This window comes from Triplophysa dalaica, chromosome 25, assembly GCF_015846415.1.
Source record: "Triplophysa dalaica isolate WHDGS20190420 chromosome 25, ASM1584641v1, whole genome shotgun sequence".
Lineage (NCBI taxonomy): Eukaryota > Metazoa > Chordata > Actinopteri > Cypriniformes > Nemacheilidae > Triplophysa > Triplophysa dalaica.
This window is the reverse complement of record NC_079566.1, coordinates 7,067,109-7,092,451: the sequence shown is the minus strand read 5'-3', so window position 1 is coordinate 7,092,451 and position 25,343 is coordinate 7,067,109. Positions and strand designations below refer to the sequence as shown.

Below are 25,343 nucleotides of genomic sequence, written 5' to 3'. Positions count from 1 at the left end.
GCAAGTCCTGTTTTAAAGTTGTTTTATATGCGTTAATGCTTAACACATTTAGTAGATGCATTTGTTTGCTATTATTGTTATAATAATCAAATTAATCGTGCATTCTCAACCAGACAAATCTAAACCTCTTATTTTCTATTGTTTTACTGTAGCCTCCAGCTATTTCAAATAAAGGTTTTGCTGTCTTGATAATACAAATAGCCTTACATTTTATTTCGAAAGATTATGATTGGGAGTTAGAAAAATGTACACATCATACTATATCTTTAATATGACTGTATTTGCATAAGTTAATGAAAAAGAACTCTATTACTTTAATATGAAAATATCTCCATAAAATATTCGCCATAAATACTGGTTTTGTCAAGAACACTGTTTTCCTTTGTGAAAACTTGTGGGACTTATTAAATTGAATTCTAAATACCAAATATTTTGTTTTCATATACCTTGTGTTTGTTACATCACATGGTGTAGGTTTAAAAGATACCTGAGATAATACACATGCAAAACCTTGGACCAAAAATGGAACCTTAGAAACTGTAATATGCCTTTCTGAACATACACATTTCTTTTATACCTATAGCCAATTAAATTATAGCAGACACATAGATAACCAACCAGGTTTTTATTTAGAATAGAGTGGCATATTAGTGACAGAACTTTGTCTCTTTATACACAAATCAAACAATGAAAAAAACATAAGTTCTTAAAAAATGTGCATGAAACCACGCTGGGCGACCATTAGACCAGGACCGCGCTGGTCTGTGATTGGCACACAGACACAGGAAGGCCCGCCTCATATTTGGCTATGAATAAAAAGAGTGGCAGATTACAGGTAAAAATGAGTAAAAAAGACGGCAAAGCAAACTCAAATGTCTCACTAACATCCACGATGTTAACACGGTGACCTCCAAAAATTTAACAGGTGCCCGTTTGTTGGGATGTCGGGCGTGTGATAGTCACATGTAACGGCTGGATCGCAGGAGAATTGGGTTTAAAAGCTTCGAAAATAGCGATCAAAATGTATCCACCAGCACCAATAACAGCTTGAAAAAGCCTATTTTTGTCAAATTTTATACAAAAAAAATCTTGTTAAACAATCATCATGTCTTAAAACCTGAAATGTACACACTAATTGTAGGCTTGCAGTTGTTTTGCGTTATTAATTTCCATTAATCCGGACAATTTTCAATAATAAAACAAATGATGGCTGAGGTGTTAGCATTTTGCTGTGACTGTTAAGGGCTTAGACACAACTGAGAATAGAGAAAACTTGAGCATTTTAAGACAGGAAAAGTGTTTCTCAGTTTTGCTATAATTCAAGCATAGGTGTGCGGTAACAGGTCAGAAATTCCCCTAGGTCCTATTTAGAAGACCCAGACAGTGATGCTAGATAAAAAAAGAATGTTATTACGAGTTTGTGCAATATTGTACTATAGTATTTTTAGTGTGGGAAGATGACAGTAGCCTATGGAAGAGGTACAGGGGAGGGAAGATTCAAGCAAATACTCAAGCATACAGTACACACTCTTTCACACTGTAAAGACATGAGCATACAGTTCAGAATACAATATTAAAACTACAGGTACAGTTGCACAGGTGTGACAATACAATCTTAGATTGAAGCACATCCACCCCATATAGATGCAACCTCATCTCAGATGTTCCCAAACCCCCTAAAAGGAATCAAAGAAAACAGTGTGGAGTCTTTGTGCTCTACTACGCACGCAGCTGTTTGAATATGGTGGGTGTGTTTCTCACATAAAAAAATCTTTTGAGTTATTTGATGACATGTTCCAGTGCATTAATGGTTTCGCCCTCAGCTTTGCGATATGTTTTAAATGGGCGTGTTGTCTAGCCTTCGATTCTACAATAATGTACACATATTTAATGATATGTGGTTAGACAGGTTTCACAATTTCATCATTGAACATCATGTGCTTCAGCTGCGAGCACCACTGACATCACGCATACATTCTGAGCATGTCAACCACAGTGTCACGCGACAACGTGAGCATTCTGTTGTTGATAGCTTGTTATTGCTAATTCATGCATTTTTTTTGTCGTTTTCGATGAATTGGATGCATCACAAACTGAAATAATATTTCAACAAAAACGTAATAAAGAATACAAAACCATTAAATTTTGTCCACTGATTTCACGCTACTTCTTGCTTCATTAAAGGCTCTCGGCTCAGATAGTTTTATGTTAGACACACAAAATTTTGCCTGTACCATTAAGTTAATGTTTAACTTGAATCTGGGATAATCTTCCAGCTCCCCCTCCCATTCTATCAACACAAACCCTATCTAACAATCTTATCAGCACTTTTATGTCTGAACGATCTATAGAACTCACAAATAACAGAATTGTGGTGTGTGTGTGTGTGGATGTTTCAGTGAAAATGTGCAAATCTGTATTCGAGTGTATTTTGACAGTGGGCAGTATTAACCTTGTGAGTATGTGCTCTCAAAACGAAAACCAGAGACCAACCTAATCAGTTTTAAATACCAAAACAATACAGCATGTACTCCTCTTGGCTGATATAACCTCTCTGGAATGTACTGACAAAAATGGTTCACAAGGTTACAAAAAACTTTAATGTAGATTTCAATAGCACTGCATTTGTGTTTGGGTGGACATCAAATAGCGTGTTTACTTTTTAGTACAATAGCATAGTTAAAAGTATGATATAACCAAAAGTGAAGTTGATATTTACACCGATAAAAACCTTACCACACAGCTAAATAGATAATATTCTTCACTACGAATATTATGATCACCGTTTTCCTTCCATTCAGAGCTGCTGATATATTATTGATAATTACTATCGATTACTAAAATCTTTATACAGAGCAGAGGAGAGGCTAGTCCTCCGATTCTATGCATGCGCCCCCTTCACAGCAAATCTGCAGTGTTTTGTGTGCTGTGGTCTACGTTGTACATGTTTCAGGCTCCCTTGCACCAAACACAACAGACATCAGGGCCTGCACGCTCTCGCCAGCAGAGGGAGTCAGGCTGCGTGTGCATCTGCGTATGTGTGCGCGTCTAGGTCACAAGGGGCACCTTAGACATACAAAACACACATACGCATGAGCACACACACTCACACACGTCACTCTCTGCTCAAGCTCAGTTTCTAGCACCAGGGAAATGGAAGGCACCAAACCACGTTGGATCACTGACCTTGGTGACAGAAGAGCTTCTCCTGCTGCTTCTAAACTCTTATTTTCCCTCCCGCCTGACCTGTACGATCTCTCAATGACCCCCTCTCGGTTATTTTCACCACCTCATATTTTCATGCTGTTTTTTTATTATTTTTATTCCCATATTTTCTGTCCAAGAGAAATATTGTGCAGAAACACATTTGAAATGCAGTGACTTTGCAAAAAAAAAGATTCAGGTCTTAATTTCATAGAACAACAATCCTAAACATATCAACAATAACGTTCTTAAAAAAGTGTTTTCTTTGTGTAGATTCGTCCCACCGCCGCCAATAGCCCCGCCCACAGCCCCTTCATTTTTTTCTACGTTGATCTTTTTCAGTTTTTTTTTTGGAAAAGAAAGTTCCAAGTCCGTGGAATGAGAGGCACTCTCATGAGAAACGAGGGCAGAATGGGATCAAAGGAAAGGAAGAGACGACGAGGGGCGGGGGGGTTGGGGGAAGGGTCAGATAGAGATGGCAAAAGGTTGGACAATTGGGGGAGAATAAATGTGTTAGGCATAGAATTCTTCCTGCTTGTCGGGCTTCTGGTAGGTGACTGTGGCTTGTTTGGGCTCCTCCAGTGTGTAGCTGCCTTCGTCTTTCTTTTTCATTCGATAGACGAGTAGCATGACGAGGAAGGCGGCGAATAGCGCTCCCACTACACCTCCAACAATCACCGCTAGAGAGAGAGAGAGAGAGAGAGAGAGAGAGAGAGAGACAATGGTTACTTACTTGCTTGTATACTTGGGTTTAAGATCGTCATTTCATTACAAATGTGATCGGATGCATTTTTGACTATATGTTGGTTCACACTTCACCTAAATTTAGTGTCGGCCAATTGTGATTGGCTTACATAAGACAACACTTACACCAAAATTAAGTCTTGGTCAATTGTGATTGACAATTGCGACAAATTTATAGCGATTTAAATCATTACGAACAAGCTCATTTTATGCTCTGACCACCATCTATAAATGTGCAAGTGTCATCTCTCTCAATACATTTTATGTGCGTAAAAAACTGTTTTGTGGAGTTCATGCCAATAATGAGCAATTATTCATATTCTCTCCTAAACGGAGAAAAACAAAACACATTAAGTCAAGGCATGGAAGGGGTTTAACTCTAAAACGCCTAAAACTACAGCGTGACTTATAAGCGCGAGATTTAAATGCAAAGTACTAAACTCAAACTAATCACTCTACATCCTGCAACTTCTATATCCTTTACCTATGACCAGGAAGTCTGCAAATACAAAGGCAAACAATCCTCCAATCAGAACAGCTGAGGAGAGAGAGACAGCGAATCAGATAAACGGGAGGGACGAGATGGGAGGGGCAGACACAAGAGTAGAAAACGAAGTAGGTGAATGTGGGCAGAAGATGGTGTTCTCCACAGAGACGCCTTAAAAATCCAAGAACATTAGAGAGCTTCCACTTAAAATCTTAAGCACTAAGCCGTTACAAACAACATTTACTCCAAACTAATTGCTAATTACTAAATCTCCATTAACATCCAGTAATAGGTTTGCAAATAAATTGGTAATTAAATCCCTCCCTTTGTTTGGAACACTTTTAATTGCCATTGATGCTAGATGATAATGTTCATAAAGTGTCGCATCAACAAAATATTTATCCAATTGACTGATGGTTTTATCCTAAGCGACCTATGCGCTTAATGAGTCCATGTGTTCCCTGGAAATCAAGCTTATGACCTTGATGTTGTTAGCACCACATTTTAGCAGCTGCCCTACCAGTCGAGTAACAGGCACAGACAGTTGCTTTCTTTATCTAGAATGAAAAGAAGACATGCATATCGGATGTTCCATTTTCTGGCTTTAAATCTACTTGAAAACAATAAACATTGATTTGCCACGTCTTAAACTGCCAATACACGAAGTTAAACAAATATTTTTTCTCGTACAACCAGCGTCTACTGGTTTTACTTTGTTGCTATAAACAGACATGATTAAAGTTTGTTGTGATATGATATGATATTTAATCTTAACATTGGGCGTAATTTATGAATTTAAATATTTTGCTGTACACGGTAAACCCAAATAAGTTCACAAAACTACAAAAGATGCCTTAATGTTTTAAATAAAAAATGACCAACTGTGTTGAATTAACTTGTTTCAATTAATTAATTTGGACAAGCCAACATTTTGTGACTTTGAAAGTTAAATATTTCGAGGAAACTCATTACATACGCACACAATTGCACTTTTAACTTATACTATTAAGTAATCCACAAAAAATTCATCAAGTTGAACAAAACTTAACTTTTAATTCAAAGGGAGAAAGTGGAATTTTAAATATTTAGGTTAATATAATCATTTTTTATCCAAATAAGGCAACAATACTAAATTTGTTTTGTTACTTATATGATTTGGGATAACAGTTCAAAGTTTTTAGCTCTGTGTGCTATATTAATCATGCACCACATCTACACCAGCAGACCGAAAGACAATTATTTGTCCGATGACAGACAGAAGGAAACAGACAAGACCAACAGGTCTACAAATTCAGACAGACAGACAGACAGGTAAAACAAACCAAAAAGTTTTGAATAACTGAATGAGGATTTGCAAGGAGTCTAGTATGTCAGGGATCAGACAATTCTCACCTATCAAAACTTCTTTCCGCTCAAGAATGTTTTTCTGTGGAAGCTGAGCAGCTGAGCTTCCAGCTGCATCTATGGAGTTGCCAGTCAAATCGGGCTCTGCTGGTACGCCCGGGGCCGCTTTGCCTCGACTGACCTCGTTGCCTTGGCGAACTTCATCCTCTCGGATTTCAAAATCACCACTTGGACCTGCTCCAGCGACTTCATTATTTACAGTCTCATATGGTGTTTGTGTCTAAATGAGGGAGACAAAAAATAACAAAATAATGACCTCTCAACATTGCCAAATACATTGGGTAAAAGCGAACGGAACATTTCCAGGCAACTGGAGCAAAAACAGCGGACTGATTTTTTACAAACCAACTTCCTACTTTTAATATATTATCCATTTGGTTTGAGTCGATGCAAATATGGCAGAGAATATCTACATGTGTAATAAGAATAAAGCATAGTAAAGAAGATTACAGGAAACTACTGTCATGCCCAAATAACGTAAATGCACGTGTGTGCTGTACACGTCTAAAAAAAATGCATATTCACTCCCTACGGCCCTCATGGGAATGAGAGAGTACTTATGAAACGGAAGTATTAATGTCTTCTGCAACAACGGAACAGTACAAACACCATTTGAGGACTCTTGCGCATTATATTACTGTAATTCATGGAATAGAGTCTAACCTGTACTGTTGAGCTCATCACTGTATTTGTGCTGCTCTCGGTCGGGGTGGCTCTACTGGGGGTGGTCTGTGGTTGCCGGGGTCGTGGGGGAGAGGTGCTAGGAGTGGTCGGGACGGGTCTGGTGGGCTTAGCTGTGGTTGACGCAACAGTGGTGGGTAGCACCTCGATGGTTGTGATGTCATCTGTCATTTGCGTAGTGCTGGATGGCTCAAATATGGTAATTTCTGTAGTAATGAACAAATCATCTTTTTCTGAGTTGCTGGGCTCCTCCCATTCACTAGGAGCCACTGTAATCTCATCCAGAATTGTGGTTGAGTCCATGGCCACCATGGGAACTTCAGTAAGCCGAGGTGCGACTGTAGCCTTTGACTTTTCTTCCCATTCTCCTTTCTCAGATACTTCATCCTGCTCATTCGGCCTCTGCATTTCTTCCTCCCACTTTTTCTGAATCTCCACTTCCCTGTCTACTTCTTGTCCCATTCCGCTTTCTCGTTCTACCTCAGGTGGTGGTGGCCTACTGGGCTCCGCAGCTGGGGAGGCAGAGGGGGCGGGGCCAGTGGCCTGTGTCGTGGAAAGTGGGAGGGGCTCCTCTGTAGTGACAGACACACCTGCTCCGGTCGGACTAACATCTATATCTGGAACTGAGCACACAGAGGAGGAGAGGAGAAAACAGTCAGGCAGGGATCAATACTCACAGCCATTTTAGGCCGCGTTAATGTGTCATATGATAGCTTGCAGAAGCGTCTGAAAGGCATCAAAGCAACCTTTAGATTGGTCAGCACAGGAATGTGAACATCCCCATGGCAACACATGAATAAAATATCAATAACCTTGGTAAGAAATACGCACACACACAAGGTACAAAATACAAAGCAAACACCACACAAAATCAACAAGTGCACACATATACACATGATTATTCATAAATACATGCTACTTTTCAAATGTATAAATTATGTATACATTTAATTGTTTCTTTGTCTCAGACCCAGATGTTCACCAGCAAATATCGAAAAATACACAATTAAAATGTTGTTTCCCCCACATAATCTATAAGCACAATTAATCATTTGAAATGTGACGGAAATGCGATGTTTCTCATTGTTGGGGGACAAATTAAACTAATGGGTGTGAAAAGAAGGTTTTAAGAAATAAAGCATATGAATGTGTAGCAGACTTCTATTGTTTTCATAGTTAACACTAATCCACCAGAAAACATTTAGCAATTTTTAATTAAAAAAACACGAATTACATCATTTGTTGTTTTTATAAATGTGGACATATATCCTCCAGAGGACTGTCGAGTACATACACTAGTGTCCGTCCACACCAATTTCCTGCTGATCAAGTGATCTTACTTACAGTAATTTGATTATTGAAGATCAGATGATCATTAACAAACAGACCCAAACGCAAATATCTGCAGAAACGCGCTCTACTTACAAGAAACAAAATTGATGCATTTTTCTTCACGTTTCTTGGTTTTAGTTGGAGCTTAAATAAATGTATGAAGTTGTGGGAGGAATGTGTGACAGAGAGGGGGTGAGAGAGAAAAATGGAGAGGAAGGACAAACACAGCAAAATGATTGAGAAAGCGAGAGAGCAAAAGACAAAGGGGCGTTTGGGTGTTGAGTTGTGAGAAGGATACCAGCTGGTGAGGGGATTGAAAGTCCAGGCTGGACTTTTAAACAAGACAGCTGTGACCCCTTAAAGAGTGATTCACACACAAACACACACATACTTTTTAATGTTCGCAAACATGCTTTCACAATCACACCAAGTCAGTGTCACATACTACAAACACTCACAGCCAGATCCAGAACCAGAGAAGAAGTCTTCGTCATCATACGGCTCATCTCCAGAACTATCCTCGTCAACCGGTCGTGATTTGCGCCGCTGAGCCTGAAGACACAGAAGCAAAAAAATATGTAGGAGAGGTTTTTATGTCATTAGATATTTTAACAGCATATCAATATATTTATTGGCATTATGTAAAAATAATAATAATATATCAAACATGCTTTCTAGGCATCTGCATCGACCATTAAGAGTTCAAATTTAGTTCAAGCACTTATGTCAACTTATGCAAATCTATGTAGAACTTCACAAATTTACAGTTACATTATTTGGGATTCAGTTTTCACACACACGTATTTGTGCGTCTATGTGTACAAGTGTGCAGGGGTCTAGCGTGGGGAGCAGTTTCATCCTGAGGCCCGTTGCTACGGGCAACACTTGCCTTTAACCCAATTTCCCTTTTAATAGGGATGAAAATCCTGCAGAAAACGAGCGCTACACTGTCCTCAGACCCAATGTGTCAAATCCATGAGAAAAATGTCATTAAAAATAGAACATTGTAATAGGTTTATTTTTCGCACATTTGTTAAGTTAATAATGACTTGAAGATTCACAATTTGTCAAATATGATGATACAGCACCAGGACTACTTTTAGACATACACCACTGCAAGTGGATGTATCTGCGAGTTTGAACAACAGGTTTAGGAATAATTCCTCAAATTATTTTTATAAACAGCCATTACTATAATTATATTCTTTTAAATATATTTTATACATCTTGGACCAGAGAGAGAATTAGCCTACAAATCCAGTACACCTATAAGCGTATGTCCTGTTTCCTTTGAACGGTTACGTTTTTCATTACAGTGTAATATACAGGAAGGTTTAAAAGTATTATACCTACAGCTGCTGAGGGATAATAATTGTACATATTTATTGACATGACGAACATCAAATATTAAACAAAACTAATGAAGACATTTAAGAACAAAAACAAAATAGAATGGGGTCAACAGAAAGTGAGCGTTGCCCACTTTCTCACCCCCTCTTCACATGCACATGAAACCAGAAAAATGAAGTCAGCTAAATACACACCTGAACCCCAGTGAAATACCACAACCCGGAAATGCATTTCCAAAATACAAAATAAAAGTCAAATATTACTTGCACTTACAAGTATTCGAGGTGGCACCACATGAGCAATGAAAGAATGCTAAAAGTGCCCAAAGCTTTCTCAAGACGAAGAAAGGCTGCTTTGAAGATGTTAAAAATAAGATAAAGTTTAGATTTTTTCTGGTCACCACATAATTAACTTAAATGCTTTACTGTCTACTTTTGTTTTTTGCTTTGCTGCCCAAAAAAGTGGGGAGTAGATGTGCCCAAATATTTGCTGGTACATTAAAATAAGTTTGAATGCACATTTTATAATGCTATCAGTGATAGTTTTGTAGCGTTTAAAAAATATATAATGACTAATATATATATATATATATATATATATATATATATATATATATATATATTGAACCATTAAGTTTGTGATTCAAGTACTTCATAACAGAAAGAATTAGGGCTGCATGGTATTAAAGAAAAAATGGGATATACGATGTAACGTAATATGATAATGCAAAGTCTGTTAAATCCATTTAAACTATATGAATATATTTTAAAACACAAAGTTGTACAAACAATATACATGTTTCAGATTTGGTCTGATTATTGATTATCTTCCACACCACGCACAATCGCTCTGCTATCTGCATCAACTTTAATTAAACATAACTGTTTTATTATTTAGTTATTGCAAACCATTGCAATATGCACATTTGTAATATTTTGATATATTGTGCAGCCCTAGGAAAAAAATCAATGTGCCAAAATTCTCATTACACTTTTACCTTTTGTATTTACAGGATACATTACGTTGAAAATACGGACTTGAAAGCAATCATTAAATCAGACTCCCTGTTTCCCCTATCCTCCACCGGCCTTTCTTCCTGTGTCCTTCCCCCACCCTCATGATTGGATACTCTCCATCTTAATAACAGCCCATAAACACAGAGAGCCATAAACTCCTGCCATGCCCTTCACAAAATCCCCCACACATAAACACATGCTGGGCCAAAAAGTGCTTAAAGCTGCCTGTCATACATCAGCATTTCTTTAAGCGTTTAAACTCTATTATGTACCCAGTTCTGTGTTTGGTTTAATTGCAATGTGTGTAGTGTAATGTCTATCTCTGTGCCTTTATGAAATCGAAGCATCCGTCTAAGCATGTGTCAATCTTTTTCACTGTGTACATTGATCCTCAAGTGTATCCCTGTTTTCTCAATAGAAAGTCTAAAATCTACCGCGACTAATATTATGATACCACATAGGGCTCAGGAATAAGAGACTTTGATTTTTTTAGGATTTTAACAAATGTTTTTAATCAGAAGAATCTTAAAGGGGTAATTTGCGAACAAGTGCTTTTCTGTGTCTTTGGTGTTGTATAAGTTGCCCATGTATGTATTAGACACGTAAAATTTCTAAAATTAAAGTGTCTGAATAAAAGATGCATTCTATCTAAAAGCTAATGCTCACCCAGACCTGAAACGCCTCATGTAACCACACCCCCACAAATCCACATCAGTTCGTGGTATGAGTTGACTAAGACCACCCAAATGCATACGCATGAAAGGTGGGCATACCTTTCAGTACAATAGCTTTGGAACCTGATGTTCCAAATATGGTAAGAGGCGTCACATTTCCTTCACATGCTTGCAGTATTCGACCAATAACTACACACTGGATAACTGGCCAATCAAAGCACACCTCGCTTTTCAGAACGATGAGCTTTGTTAAAAATCTGCACGTTTCAGTGAGGCGGGGCAAAGAGGAGATACAAACATGCATGGTATGAGGAAAATACAGAATTGTTTAAATCGTGTATACACATTGCATTACATCTTAAACAAACGATAATTTTTGTTTTAGCCGCATGATCCCTTAAATTTGGACCAAAGAACCACTTGAGTCGCAAAGATCATTCGTAAAGCAAGAAGTAAAATACAGTGTTTTTCACTATAATAAACATTTTGATTCTGGCCATAAAACCATAGAAAATACTTCAATTACTGATTGTCTTTTTTTAGTTCTTTATGCATGTGAATACCAGAGTCTGGCTCCCACTACCTCCATTTGAAAATCTATTAACTAAAGACCATTTAACAAAAATCGAGTCTAATACAATTTCAGAAATGCATGATTCAGATCAATGATCTCTTTCAAATCGTGCATGCCGGTGCCAAACTTAGAACCAAGTCTTAGCCAATATGCATATGTGGCTAAATTGTGTGTTTGTGTATGTCTGTGTATACTCCCATGTAATGGCGGGGTTGGTCTGTGGTGTAATTTGGTCTACGATATGATTAAGGGGTGGAATTGGCACACACAGCAAGATTTCTTTCACACAGTTTGTGTGTGTGGGTGTGTGCGCATAAGAGATGTGCATGTGTGCGAATGTGTGTGTATTTGGGGGGGGGTGTGAAGCAAGCTTTTGGAGTCAAATGTAAATATCTAGCCCATCTGTCTGGCAGCACATAAAGACAGAGAACTGATAAAATCTACATCTCTTATATTTTAAATGGTTCCATTGTACACCACATTTGATTGACTGCTGGTGTTCCTCTCAGTCGGGTCAGAACAGCTGTGTGTGAGCGACCGATAGAGAGATAGAGAGAGAGAGTGTAAGGGAAGTTAAGAGGTGAGCTGGTCACTAGGTAATGACCTCATTTCAGGAGTCACACACACTCACATACACGCACGAACACACGCGTGTGGTCCTACGATGCTCACATTTATACAACACAAAACAAGAATACACAAACCTTCACAAAACTTGAAAGCCCAAATTTAAACTTTCTATTTAATGTCCAATGTCTCTTGAAATGTGTGTTACTTTGCATGTATGAAGTAGGCAGCTGTTTCTCTGGGACAATCCTTAATCCAACCAGCAAGTGATCCCATAATCTCACAGGATTTGGACCATGTCAGATGCCCATATGTGTTAGAAGCCCTGTGTGTCGATAAAGGAACTTCTCTATAGCATACTATTTTGCATTTACGGTACTGTAATTAAATCTAATAATATTTTAAATCAACTCAGCAAGTTGTTCCTGATCTGAACATGGAGAAAGATATTTGGAAGAATGTTAGCAACTAACATTTCTGGGGCACGATTGACTACCATTAAAATGGTTATCAAAGCTCCCCCATAACTACTTGTTTTCCAAAATCATAAAATATTTTCTTTCGTGTCTAACAGAACAAAGAATTATAGAATATAATATACTTATATATATATATATATATTTTATCCAATGGCAGTCAATGGTGCCCTAGAAATCTGTTCAAAATAGTGTTCAACCAGAGACAGACATTTTTAGAGTTTTGGAACAAATTGAGGGAGAGTAATTCATTCAATTCAATTATACATTCTATATTTGCTAATATTTTGCAGGTATCAAAAGTCCATTTCTTGGCCATGCATTGTTTTTTTTAATGGCATAGTTGCAAGTCAACCACTACAGGTAACACTTGTGCATTATCTTATATACGGTCACCTCTTCAGATGTCTAAGTGGTAAATGAAAGTGGATTTTTCAAAGTTCAAATCTTGCATGCCTTAAAAGTAGTGAAAATGCAATAGTAACTTATCCTGACTAGATATCCTAATTCATGCATGAAAGGGTTAAAGAAGAGTTCTTCAGGCTGTTCTGGGGTTGGTTTTCCGACTGTGATGTTGGGAGATCGTCTACAAAGCTTTCTGCTGAAGAGTTGCCATGGAAACACTTTCATGGTATATTATCCGACTCATGACCACTCTCCCACGCATCACCCAGCATACAGTACCCAGAATCACCGCTGTCTGGAATAAACTCCGCCCACACGGTGTAAAACCGGGTTAACATACATAGCAGAGCATGTGTGTATTATGACCATGCATTTAATACAGCTCGTGTCCACAAACATAAGTGAAGATTCAAGTGGTTCGTCTGAGTACACAGCGTTTCTGAAGTTTAAATGATGGTATTGTGTTTATTTGCATGTCTGGGTGAATGAACGCTTTCTCCTCGCAAAGAGAAGGAGCTTCCTGGGGATCATAACTTCTCTCGTGTTCCTAAGAAACTTTTCAAAGAAGCTAAAAAATGCAGCCAGGGGCTAGGGAACGGTCTTCCTTTGTGCGTTTGTGGGTGCGCATGTAAGGGCGAATGTGTGTGGCCTGTCTTTGTGATTACGAACAGTCCTCCCCCATTCCCAGAAGCTCCTGCTGTTCACAGTGTGTGTGTTTGAACTATACTGTGTGTGCTCACGGCTCCTCATTTCCCATATCTGTAGGGACCATCTCAATTTTGCAGCACAAATAAAAAAAGAGATAAGGTACGTATATCTCCGGCAATAAAGGCAAAGTAGGGCTTTTAGGAGCGGCAGTAGCTGAAAGTCTGACAGGGGTAATTATGAAATATTATAAAACGTTGCTCGGTAACATCGTACCTGACTTGAGTACAGAAGAGGAGGAGAAATACTGTGGAAACTTGTCAAGTGTCAAGAATGCGTCCACTTATCTACACTGTCCTCCCTCCACTCAAAAATCGAAGACAAATTATAAATATCATAAAGGCTGATATCATTACATAAGCATAACTGTTGCGTATACATAAAGGATTTTCTATAATAAATCATGATTGTTTCTATTCCAGAAGCTGATTGGTCCATACAGAGATCCAGCTGTGTTTAGTAATGATTAGTAAAAGCTAAGACATGATACACCGGTTCACCAAATCAGAGCAAAGGAATACACACATGCACATTAGGGATGTCACAATATCAGGGTTTTCACTTCACGGTTATTGAGGGGAAATCCTGGTAGTGGTCATGATCATGATGACCCATAGGTGAAAATTCTGCCTTCATTAACTCACCCTTGAGTTGTTCAAATCTGTATACAAGAAGATATTTTGAAGAATGTAGGAGCGCAAACAGTTCTGGGGCACTATTGCCTAACTTTATCATTTTTCCTACTAGGGTAGTCAATGGATGCCAAGAACGGTTTGGTTACAAGCATTCTTCCAAATATCTTTCTCCGTGTTCATCAGAACAAAGAAATTTATATAGATTTAGAACAACTTGGTAGGGAGTAAAGGATTACTGAATTTTACATTTGGGTGAACTGTACCTTTAATTATTTATGAACATAATGCTATCAGTCAAATTCATATTTAATTTAGCTTATTTTGTTTCACACTTACAATGTGATTGTAAGGTTAAGAGAGAGAATGTGTAACCACTGTGGCTCCAAAGGCAAAACTTTAAATGGGTGATGAAGTATAATTTAAATAATTAACATGATATCAATGTTCATGGTTTTTAATGTCATGTCAATGTCAATACCGTTATACTCTGACAAGCCTAGACCACATACAGTGTTGCTATTTTTGTTTCACAGCAATGCTCTCTTAAGGGAGAAACATTCAACGGAAAGACACGAATGACAAAAATGTGTGCTCAATATCTGTATTATCTAGTAACCCTCTTATAAAAGCATTAAGGCACTTGGGCCAGCTCGTGACTAAATTCACATTAAAGCACAGCCCAAAAATGTTTTGCTAAACCTTTACATAAATAAAGGTTTTACTGGGTTGAAAAATGGCGTTGTGAGCCTGTCGATACAATTTTCAATGAGCAATTATGTGTTTGGAAACCTTAAAACAGATTCAACAATTCAAACGGAGCACTAATATGGTCCTTGTTTTCTACTTTGTAGCTCAACTGGTCCCTGATCACCAGACTTGACAGATCCTGATAGATACATTTTGAGTGTTCTTCACACGTGAAGAAAAACATAACAGTGCAATGGTAGAATGAGCGTAACGGAGCAGATTATGACAGAATACTCAATTCAGCTTTCACCTCTATAAAGGTGTGGGGTGACTAGACTGAATGGAGTCTGAATTTCGAAGGTAAACATTCAGACGCACTCAACCGAGCCACTGAATCTGCCACCTGCACACCTAAGAGGAATGTGATGAATGCTATATCTACACGTGTTTATATAGTCTTACTCTGTTTTCACAATAGAACATACCACAACAGAATAATTGAGATCCGGTCTTGTTGCCAATGATGTACAGTACTTGTTGTTTAGTGGTACACACTACAATAATTACAGGGCTCTCTTGATGGAGTAACTTCAGGTTTGATGCCACTCGAGGGCACTGTAATGAAAGGGTATCCGTCTGACACTCCAGTTTCAAACCCGTGAGATTTGTGTTGCCAGATCTGTAACGACCACTACACAACAACCACCCCCCACCATCATGTGTGTTCATGTGCATGATAAATAAAACAAAATCACATTTACATCCGAATAAGAGTCTTTATTATAAGACTCATGTGACATGAATTTGATAAGAAGTCATGAGACTACAGGAATGCAGCTGCCTTTCAAAACTCCTCTTCATTTCCAGAGATAAAAATATAAAACATATTCTAGGAGTTAACTTCCCTAGAAAAACAGATTATATTGATATTGTGTCTTTCTACAGTTATCTTTAACTTGTCTCTCTATCTCTCTCCCTTTATCTCTCTCTCTCTCTAGACATCTCTAATCTGTTAACTAGGTTTTGTTGAGTCTACCATCCCACGAAGCTCTTTAGTGACCGTGTTTAACTCTATCTCTGTCACATCTTTCGATCTCCAAGCAGGTGATTCTGTTGTAATCTTTCATCCCTACACTTGTGGATTAGCAGCAGTGTAATCTGCTTTCCAGCATATCTGCCAGAGCGGACGCCTCACTTAACTCGAGTCGATCAATATCACTTTCCATGCACCATATCATAAGTGCGGAGATGAGCAGGAACCGAGGCGAGAAAAGCAGATTGACTGAAGCAGCTGATTCCGGCCTTCCCTCCACCTGCTTGTACGAGTGCACAACACAACAGACAGCTGTTTCATAAACACGCGATGCTTTCATTGAGAAATTGTGCACAGTAATGAGGGCTGGTAGTGGGCTTGCACACAGAGTCGGATGAGTTCTAGGCTTTTTGTTGCAGACTAGTCGCATTTTAAAATAACATGAACATCACGCTTGTTTTGAAGTGTGCGTTTGTTCCTGAATTTTTACAGAGAATCATCGTTCAGGAAACACCTGTGCGTGCTCGCGGCGCGACAAACGCGTTCTTCCAAACTGCGATGTTCTGTTCTTCTTAACAGAGTTCAAATGAAATCATTCCTAGAAAAATAGTGCCGTCAATCTGACAGCATCCATTTCTTCATTTAAATCAGATTCAGATAAGAGTTCCAGTCTAGTATTTTTCTAAATGGTCTGTGCTACTTTACAGGAACAGTTCACCCAAAAATGAAATTTCTGCAATCATTTACTCACCCTATCCTGTATGACTTTCTTTCTTCTGCAGAACACAAAATATTTTAAGGAATGTTTTTTTAAACGGCACCCATTCACTTGCGATAGTTTTGCCTCCATACAGTGGAAGTGAATGTGTGCCGGCGCCGTTAAGCTACCAACATTCTTCAAAACATATTTTGTGTTCTGCAGAAGAAAGTCATACAGGTTTGAAATTACAGAATTTTCCTTTTGGGATAAACTATTCCTTTAATTTAGTAGCCAGACAGTGGACATCTTCCTTTGATTTTCTGAATAAGTGACTTATAGGACTGTCTTTAAGCAAAACGAAAGAGTCCCATAACATTTATAAAGTAAATCTGACATCCTGTGGGAGAAATTTGTTTTGACACAATCACAGCAGCTGTATTATCATTCAGTGTTTATGTTAATGTGTTAAACTGATTTTGGCCAAAGACCTTGACTTGGAGGCCTCAGGATGGGGGAGGGACGAGTCTTGATATCGTTACAGTCAGAATCTCTCAATTTATTATAACTGCAGCAGAACTGAGATTAGCACAAACCTCCAGGATGTTCTTGATGAGACTGAGCAAATCTTCAAGGTCACATTACTGAGAAACAGACAATTCAACACGTATATTCCTAACTGAAATGTCAACAAATTAATTTCTCAACTAGGAAAAAAATATCCGTCATTATTTTCTCACCCTCATTCACATTTACACATATAAGAGACAATTTAACCTAAACCATTTTACAGGCTTTATATATTTATTTGGGATTAAGTTTCCCAAACTATGAAAATTCTGTTATCATTTACTTATTTAAAGGAAAAGTTGTTAAACGTCACCGATTCATAATTTTGTGTCCATACAGTTAATGTGTGTCGATGCTGTTCGGTTACCAACATTCTTTAAAATCACAGTAATGATGACAGATTTTTCATTATGATGTAAACTATCCCTTTAATTTAAAAGCCAGACATAGGACATCCTTTCTTCCTTTGATTTTCAGAATCCGTGATTTATAGGACTGTCATTGGGGTTTAAAATATTGTAGTAAATATTGCTGGCCACAACGTTTAAAAATTATTTTGAAGAATGTTGGTAAAAAAACAAACAAGTGAGCCCAATGGCTTGCACTGGTTTTTAATAAGTACGGGGTTGTTATCAACATTCTTTTGTGTTCTTTGGAAGAAAGAAAGTTATACAGGTGTAAATGACAAGTGGGTCAGTTTATGATGATAGAATTTAAATTTGTGGGTGAACTATCCCTTTAAGACGGGTCACAGATATCACAAACACCATAAAAAGTTCTTACATGCTATATTCCATGTCTCCTGAAGCCATACGAGTCTGAGAGCTGACTGTGAGCAACAAACTGAAATTGAATTTGATATTCACTGATAATTATGCTTTTCCCTAAAGCTCAGTTTTGGCTTGCGTTTGTGTCCAGAATTCATATAGGCATGAATCACACCGGTTACGTGAGAACCACCAATGGGAACAAAGTTAATAATGACAGAATTTTTGGTGTGAACTCATTTCATGTGAAAAAACGTGTGTTATACTTAATTTAATATATGTATATGTATATATATTATGCAGCATGTAGTAGGACCTATATACATATAAAATCTACTGAAACTAACACAAGCATTTCCTTTCAATTTCCGTCACTCATCTGTATCATGTCACATCGCTTGTGTCAAGTACTGAAAATTCTCACATTTATTTACAGGGTCTCTCTCTCTCTCTCTGAGTCATTCTCCACACTTGACAGAAGTCTGTATATCAGCAGATGTGCGTGTATGTGTGCCAGCTCCCCTTTATCAAACACTCAAGAGTCTGGCTGAGAACTCATCCGAATCTCTTTAGCCAACATTCTGACATTTCATCAGGTTTTTTTACAAAACCACTTAACATTCATGTCTGTGGTACAGACTATTATGCTTGTTTTATCAAAAATGTCTGGTATATTTACTTTAGATAGAAGTATTATCACACGGAACTTAGCTATGCCATTTAATTTTTTCTCTAGACATGCAGACAATCTGTTATCTAATAAGATTTGCAATAAATCTTTGGGTTACATCATCTTTTACTGCAGTATGGAGGTCTGTCAAAAACAAGGCTTGATTATAAAAAAACTCTAGTGACTAAAGACCAAATAAGAACTAATGTTAAAACACCGAGAAGTCATGTTAAACAGTAATGTAGGATTTTACAACGTTAAAATATTGTAAAATAGACAGAAACAACATATTTACTAGACGTAGACAAACCTGTTGCAAACCACACAATAACCATCACGACAACAGACTCCCCTGGATTCTCAATGGCGGTTTTTGTACATATCTCTATCAATTAGCTTATGTAACACATATTTTAATTAAGAAGTTATCAGAGTAACAAGTCTGAATTAAGGTTCAATGGGCCTCTTAACTCCGCCTTCTTTAAAAAACGCTCTCATTATTGTGTCGTAAAGACGATGTGCTAATTTGCACATCAATGTGCGCACAGCTTCAGCTTCATCACTCAGACGACTCGGAGCTTTGAGCATCAAAAGAAGAGAACTGTTGAGTGATAAAAGCTTTGACGGAGGTTATACTCAAGGTGAGGATGACCTTTGTGCAGGCCTTGATGTGCAGAGACTGAGAAACAAAGAAAATGCAAAGTGAAGTTGGATTAAACGGAGCATCGTGTGAAATCCTCAAGGATAAAAGCACAGACAGTTTACTATGTGTGTGGGTTTAAGCACATTTTTGCCTTTTGGCGGTGAGACTATTTTCTCTTCAGCTCTTATCCGAAATTCTTGTATATACAAATTCCTAAAATAAAGTGTGAGCGTATGAAACTGGTATTTAAATTATTCATTAACTCTTTTATTGACTTCTTTTTTACTTGCTAGATTGAACAGAATCATCCCCTACCAGATATCCATTGGAGCGACCAACCCATGGGGGTTTTCGTATTATTTAATGATAGCATTAAATGAACAGTACGCGCCAGAAATGTAGCGATTGTGGAGGTAACAGCTCAGCAGAGAACTTACATTTCGATCGGTTTCTTTCTCAAAGCTATTTTGCGTCTTAAGACTTTGACAACACATAAATCATATATATTACTTGTCTGATACTTTGATGGCACTTTGTATTGTTGTTTTAAACCTGAAAGCATTTAATTTAATTAACCAGTTAAAATGATTTCCTTTTTTAGTTCACCCAAAATTCTGTCATCATTTACTTCATTCCAAACCTGTATGACTGACCTTCTTTGGCAGAACACTGAGATCTGAGAAGTGTTGGATTACTAAACAACACTGGCCCCTATTGAAGTCAACTGTATGGACCCAAAACCACTGGGACATTTCTCAAAATATTGTCTTTTTTGTTACAGAGAAGAAAGAGTCATAAACTGCTTCTTAACAACACGTGGGTGAATAAATGATGACAAAATTTGTATTTTTGGGTGAACTATCCCTTCAACTTGTATAGTCACGTGGGTCACTTAAAAAAAACACATTGTTGTGTACCTTTAATTTGAACAATCGCAACATTCCAGTATGTGCATTTTTCTAAGACAAATTGTAATTTGTGCCACCATCCACGGGAAGTGACTCCTAAATAATACAAAACTGCTCCGTTAAGGAAATCCCCTCATGTCATCAGGGAAAAGACCATGCATGCACACACCCAAACATTATCTATGTCACCCATGTCAATTTCCAAAGTGAATATGAAACGACAAAGTGTCTCATTAAACGTACACATGTACACTCTAAAGTGAACGAAAGCGTGTAGCCTACGTGAAACGTACGCGATCATTAGTCTTCACAAAAACCACAAATAGCAGACCCTTCTGATTAATGGCCCGCACGTAACATCTGACACGCTCAGCCAGCGTTATCTAAATATTTCTCTTTTCCAATTAACTCTCTGCTGTTCTACATGGTGTAACGCTCGCTTGCCGTTTGTCTCACTCCACCCTGCTACTAGAAAGTTAACGGCATTCCTGTAGTCCCCGAAGGCCGCCGCCACGCCCCCATTCTCTCATTATCCCAATTACCCTCCTGGTTCCTCCATCTCCAAGGAAACATGTCACTACCCCTACCGTTTCCCCAAGCAAGAGGCCATGAAGACATCGGTGGAACAAACAAGCAGCTAGGGAAACAGAAGGAGGAAAGGGAAGGACATGCTCACATTCTCTTCGGGCGAGGGCAGTCCTGCTTGGCTACTATAGCCGTATTCATATTTATAGAGCAGCTTGGTGAGGCATCTTAAAATTCATTGTGGTTTTGAAACCCTTCCCATACATGCTCTCTAATTTGGAGTCTTATTATAGCATTGGGGCACGCACGCAAATTTGGGACACAAAAAAAACGCTCATCGTTTCGACGGCAAGGAAACCCATTCGATGGTTTTTCCGAGATACCGATCCCAAAATGGCATTTACAAAGCGCACATCTAACACCGCACCGGTAATTTAAAAAAATGCACAGTAAGCCAACCATATATCCACATAATAGACTATTAAATATAGTTTGCATATCGATTTCCATCTAAGCTGTCTCCCTCTTCCGATGACTGTCTGTCTTTTTCAGGTATGGAGTGATTTCCCCTCCCCCACCAGACTGCCGGAGCCGCATCTTAATTAGCGAGACAGACAGAGACGGAAAAAAAGGAGGAGAATGGGGATGACACAGAGATAGAAAAGAGTGTGAATGACACAATGAGAGACCATAGAGAAAAAAGAAAGGGCACGATAAGGATGCGACTGAGATGTGCTCTGCCGTTGTCATGGCGACACTGTGCAGAACAGGTAGAGGAACACAGTCTCCTGGGAAAGAGCAACCAGCCCGGATCGACTCTACCTTTCTCTCGTTGTCTCTCTCTCCGTTTCCACCTCTCTCAGCAATTCATCTTCTGCTTTCGACACACAGCCCCGACCCAAAAATAAACTACTACAGTATAACATCGGCGCGCATTATATTCAACAACGGGTATGTTGTTTTCCCCGTCACCTCGCACGATCTTTCCACACATTAATTCAAAGATATTTGTATTGCCTCCGTGACCCAGATCTCGCATAACTACATCCGTCATCTTCAGGTTGTCGTTGAGGCGGTGCCGACGAATGCAGGGAGGTCAAAGGGAGGTGAGCGTGATGTCGAGAGTGATGGGGCGTGAAGCAGGTGGGCCGATAAGGAGCACCTCCTTTGGTGACACCTCTAAACGAAACGCTTTCACACCAGTACGTGGTGCCATTTGGTGGACCTGATAACGTTCTTTCTGTAGTAACACTTCGTGTCAGCTGGAAGCTCTTGGAAACCCTTTGAGAATAATTGATACCAAGACATCACAATGCTTTCTTGAAAAAAGAGAATTTTAAACTGAACTTTTTTGGTCTCTACCTAAATAGAGAGGTCTGAGAAGACGCATGTCTCAAAATAGACATTGATTTATTTACATTTCCTTACAGAACCCATTGTACAGAACGTTCTGTAAAAAAACAAGAATTCTCAGTCGCTTTAACAAACAGAAATGTTATTTAATGAGGAGCAAATGGAGGCTTTCAAGCGACACAGCTTTGCCTTGCATTTCCTTTCGATTCGAAAAGATATACAAAAAGTCAAACAATGCTCAGACTTGCCAAGACTGCATAGTTTAATAATAACTTAAGTATTTATGAAGATGTATATCTAATATCTATATCTAATTTACTAATTGTGTTCTTCTTAGTCTCCAGGATCCTAGACAAGGGGACAAAAAGTAATATTCTTACACTAATAGTTTGGTTTTCTCCGAGAAACATTTGATACATAACTTAAACATAACTAAAGAGCAAAGCAAACTTCTTTGACTCATGTCGTATCGGGTAACTTTCCCAAGCAAACAAATCCAACAAGTTACACAAACTTTAAACACGGTGTGTCCCAATCAAAACTTTAAAATACTGTCCAGCTCTTGTTGGCCGGCGTAAGTGAGACCTTTATACAGCTGAGCGAGTCAGTGGCAGGAACTTCCTGTGTCAATTTGCTTCACACATTCCTCTCTCATTTTCCCTCCTCCTCACCTCCCTCCCTCTATGGATGCCTTTGTCGTCTACAGCACAAAACACTGATTCAGTCCTGAACCCAGGAGTCCAACATGATCCTTTAACACATACAGCTTTCTGGAGCGGATGCGTGTCCATTAGCTAGATTCCCAGATCTAAATTAAACTCCATCTCTGGCACACAAAGCCAAAGAGGATATGACACCACTGACCTGATCCGCATGAGACTTCCTTTTGAAATGGCCAAAATAACCAATCGTATACTACAATACGCAAGTATACAATAAAGTGCGTTCATTCATTCTTTAATTTTGGGTGGGTTTGCATTAAAGGTACAGGATTATTGAGTGTCCGTGCTTGAAAGCACCTTATGAAAATGAACAATGATATTATTGTACCAAAGGTGCATGAACCATGTTTTTGGCAGAATAACCACAATACGCATAACCACAGTTTTAACACAAATATCGTGTTAAAACTATGCTCTAGTTAGACATATGTTACATTTTGGGTACAGTTAAACTATGGTTAACCACAAAAACACGGATCATTTTCGTAAGGTTTAGCATTAAATAGTTAATAGCTCACCATACAGCTAACATATAGTGTTTTAACATTTTTAAATGCCAATCGACATCGTTACGCGTTTTCCTCGCTGGTGTTATTCAAGGTAAACGCGCGCTTGGATAGATAGACGTCTGTCTCCCGCCGCGAAGATCAATGACGTCATCTCCCCGCAGCCTGCCACCCCGACCCACCCCACCTCGAGCAATGTCCGGCCAACATCATCCGCTGATCGCCTACACTTAAAGCTCGACCGACACCTCCGCATATTACCTGTCCCGACCCCCTTTTTGATGCATCCGTGCTGTAATATACCCAAATACCACGCTTGACCACAAAGAAACGGACCGTGCGGACGAACCACCAACAGGCGACAATCACGTGCCACTTGTGCGCAAAAGAAGAGGGACAAAAGACGTGCAATTAAAGCCTAATTAGACGCCACGCGTTAATTATACTCGACCCACACAGGCATACACACTAACGTAACCAGACGGCAAGGGATGGGGGCCAGCGCAAGCCGCGCGTCCCTGACCCACAATACAAACACACCCACCTTAATAGACGCACACGTAAAGATCAAAGGCCAATAAAATGGGTCTGGGGACTAAATAAGGCAAGGGTGCCTAACACGATCTAGTTCCTAAGCCCTGCCTCGAGCATTCTTCAGCCCACTTGAAGCGCTTCCCAGGCCGCCAGAGACGTGCTGTCTGCGGTCAGCCGAGAGAATGTGGGTCGCGTCCAAGATTTACAACCGAGCACCCAATGCATCACACACCGCTACTGTCGTCTAATGACCTTACATCACACTTTCCGTTTACGCTTAACGCGAGCGTGCGTGCGCATAAACCCGAGAGGGAACGTTGTGGACATGTTTGCCCGACGATAACTCGCCCTCTCGTAACAATAGATCACAATAGACTGTCAGTCTTACCAGTGCGGTCTGCGCTAGCAGAAGCGCCAGTGTTATCCAGCACGGGAGCTTCATGGTGCTCCAAACGCAGTTTGGCGCCTCAGTTTCCTCCTGCGAGATACTGGAGATAAACGTTGCTCTCAGTTTTCGGTATCCAACTTTAGGGCAGGCGTCCGTCGGTACATCCGTCTGCTTGCGAGCTCGCACTGCACGGTGTAATCCCGCTCAACCACGCGAAAACCGAGGAGCAACGCGCGCACGGCCTCTCGTGATTTCCTCCCCTCTGACTTCAGTTGTTGAGTCTTGATGGATGTGGAAGCAGGGAAGACCAGAACTCCTCTCTCTCTCTCTCTCTCTCTCTCTCTCTCTCTCTCTCTCTCTCTCTATCTATCTCTCTCTCTTCAGCGTGCTGTGGCGTGTGAGTGAAGAGAACGGGCATTGGGTGGATTTTCCTCGTGCGGTTGAGGATGCCCCCTGCAGCCCAGTTAAGCATCAGCGTCTCTCCGTTGTTTTCAGGATCCACCTCTAAAGCAAGCAAGCATTCCCATAGGCGCCTCTTTAAACATTATGCAAATCAGTTTTATCAGCAGCAATGACATGTTTTTGTTTATATTTACCCTGATCATTCAAATGTAATACTTGGTGTGCAATATTTACGTAAGATATTTTAATATAAACATAAATCGACATGTATACTATACATTTTATCATACGTGCCACTAAATGTTTCCTATTGCAACAACAGATTAAAATATAGCCTACATTTTTTGAATATATATAAAGTGGTATTAATATATTATTAAACACTGCTAAGTTTCACCCATAAGTAACATTTATGTAGTCCTATTAAGCACACTATGTTTCTTATAAATGTAATTATAACGTTTAGTATGAAACCGTAACCTAATGCATATTTTTGTGGGGGTCTCTCAGGGATAAGTGCATTCTAAATATCTCTAGACTACATTATTCATGAAGTGTATTTTTCTGTTTAGGTAAGTGTGATGCACAAGTCAAGCTCATACACACAATCAGCATCACAAGTTTCATATTTAACACTTTTTTGGTTAAGTGGATTATTAATGCACTGCAGTATTTATATCGGGA

At 39.0% G+C, this 25,343-nt stretch overlaps 1 protein-coding gene across 1 annotated transcript; it reads right to left on the bottom strand.

Annotated features, from left to right (window-relative positions):
• Nucleotides 1-610: 610 nt before the first annotated feature.
• On the bottom strand, nt 611-24,602 carry sdc3 (syndecan 3). Its single transcript, XM_056741903.1, has 5 exons — nt 24,258-24,602; nt 8,311-8,404; nt 6,503-7,143; nt 5,828-6,059; nt 611-3,884 (listed from the first exon to the last, which is right to left on the bottom strand). Exons 1-5 carry the CDS (start codon nt 24,309-24,311, stop codon nt 3,718-3,720), a joined length of 1,188 nt encoding a protein of 395 aa, XP_056597881.1. The 5' UTR covers nt 24,312-24,602; the 3' UTR covers nt 611-3,717.
• Between the last annotated feature and the right edge of the window lie 741 nt (nt 24,603-25,343).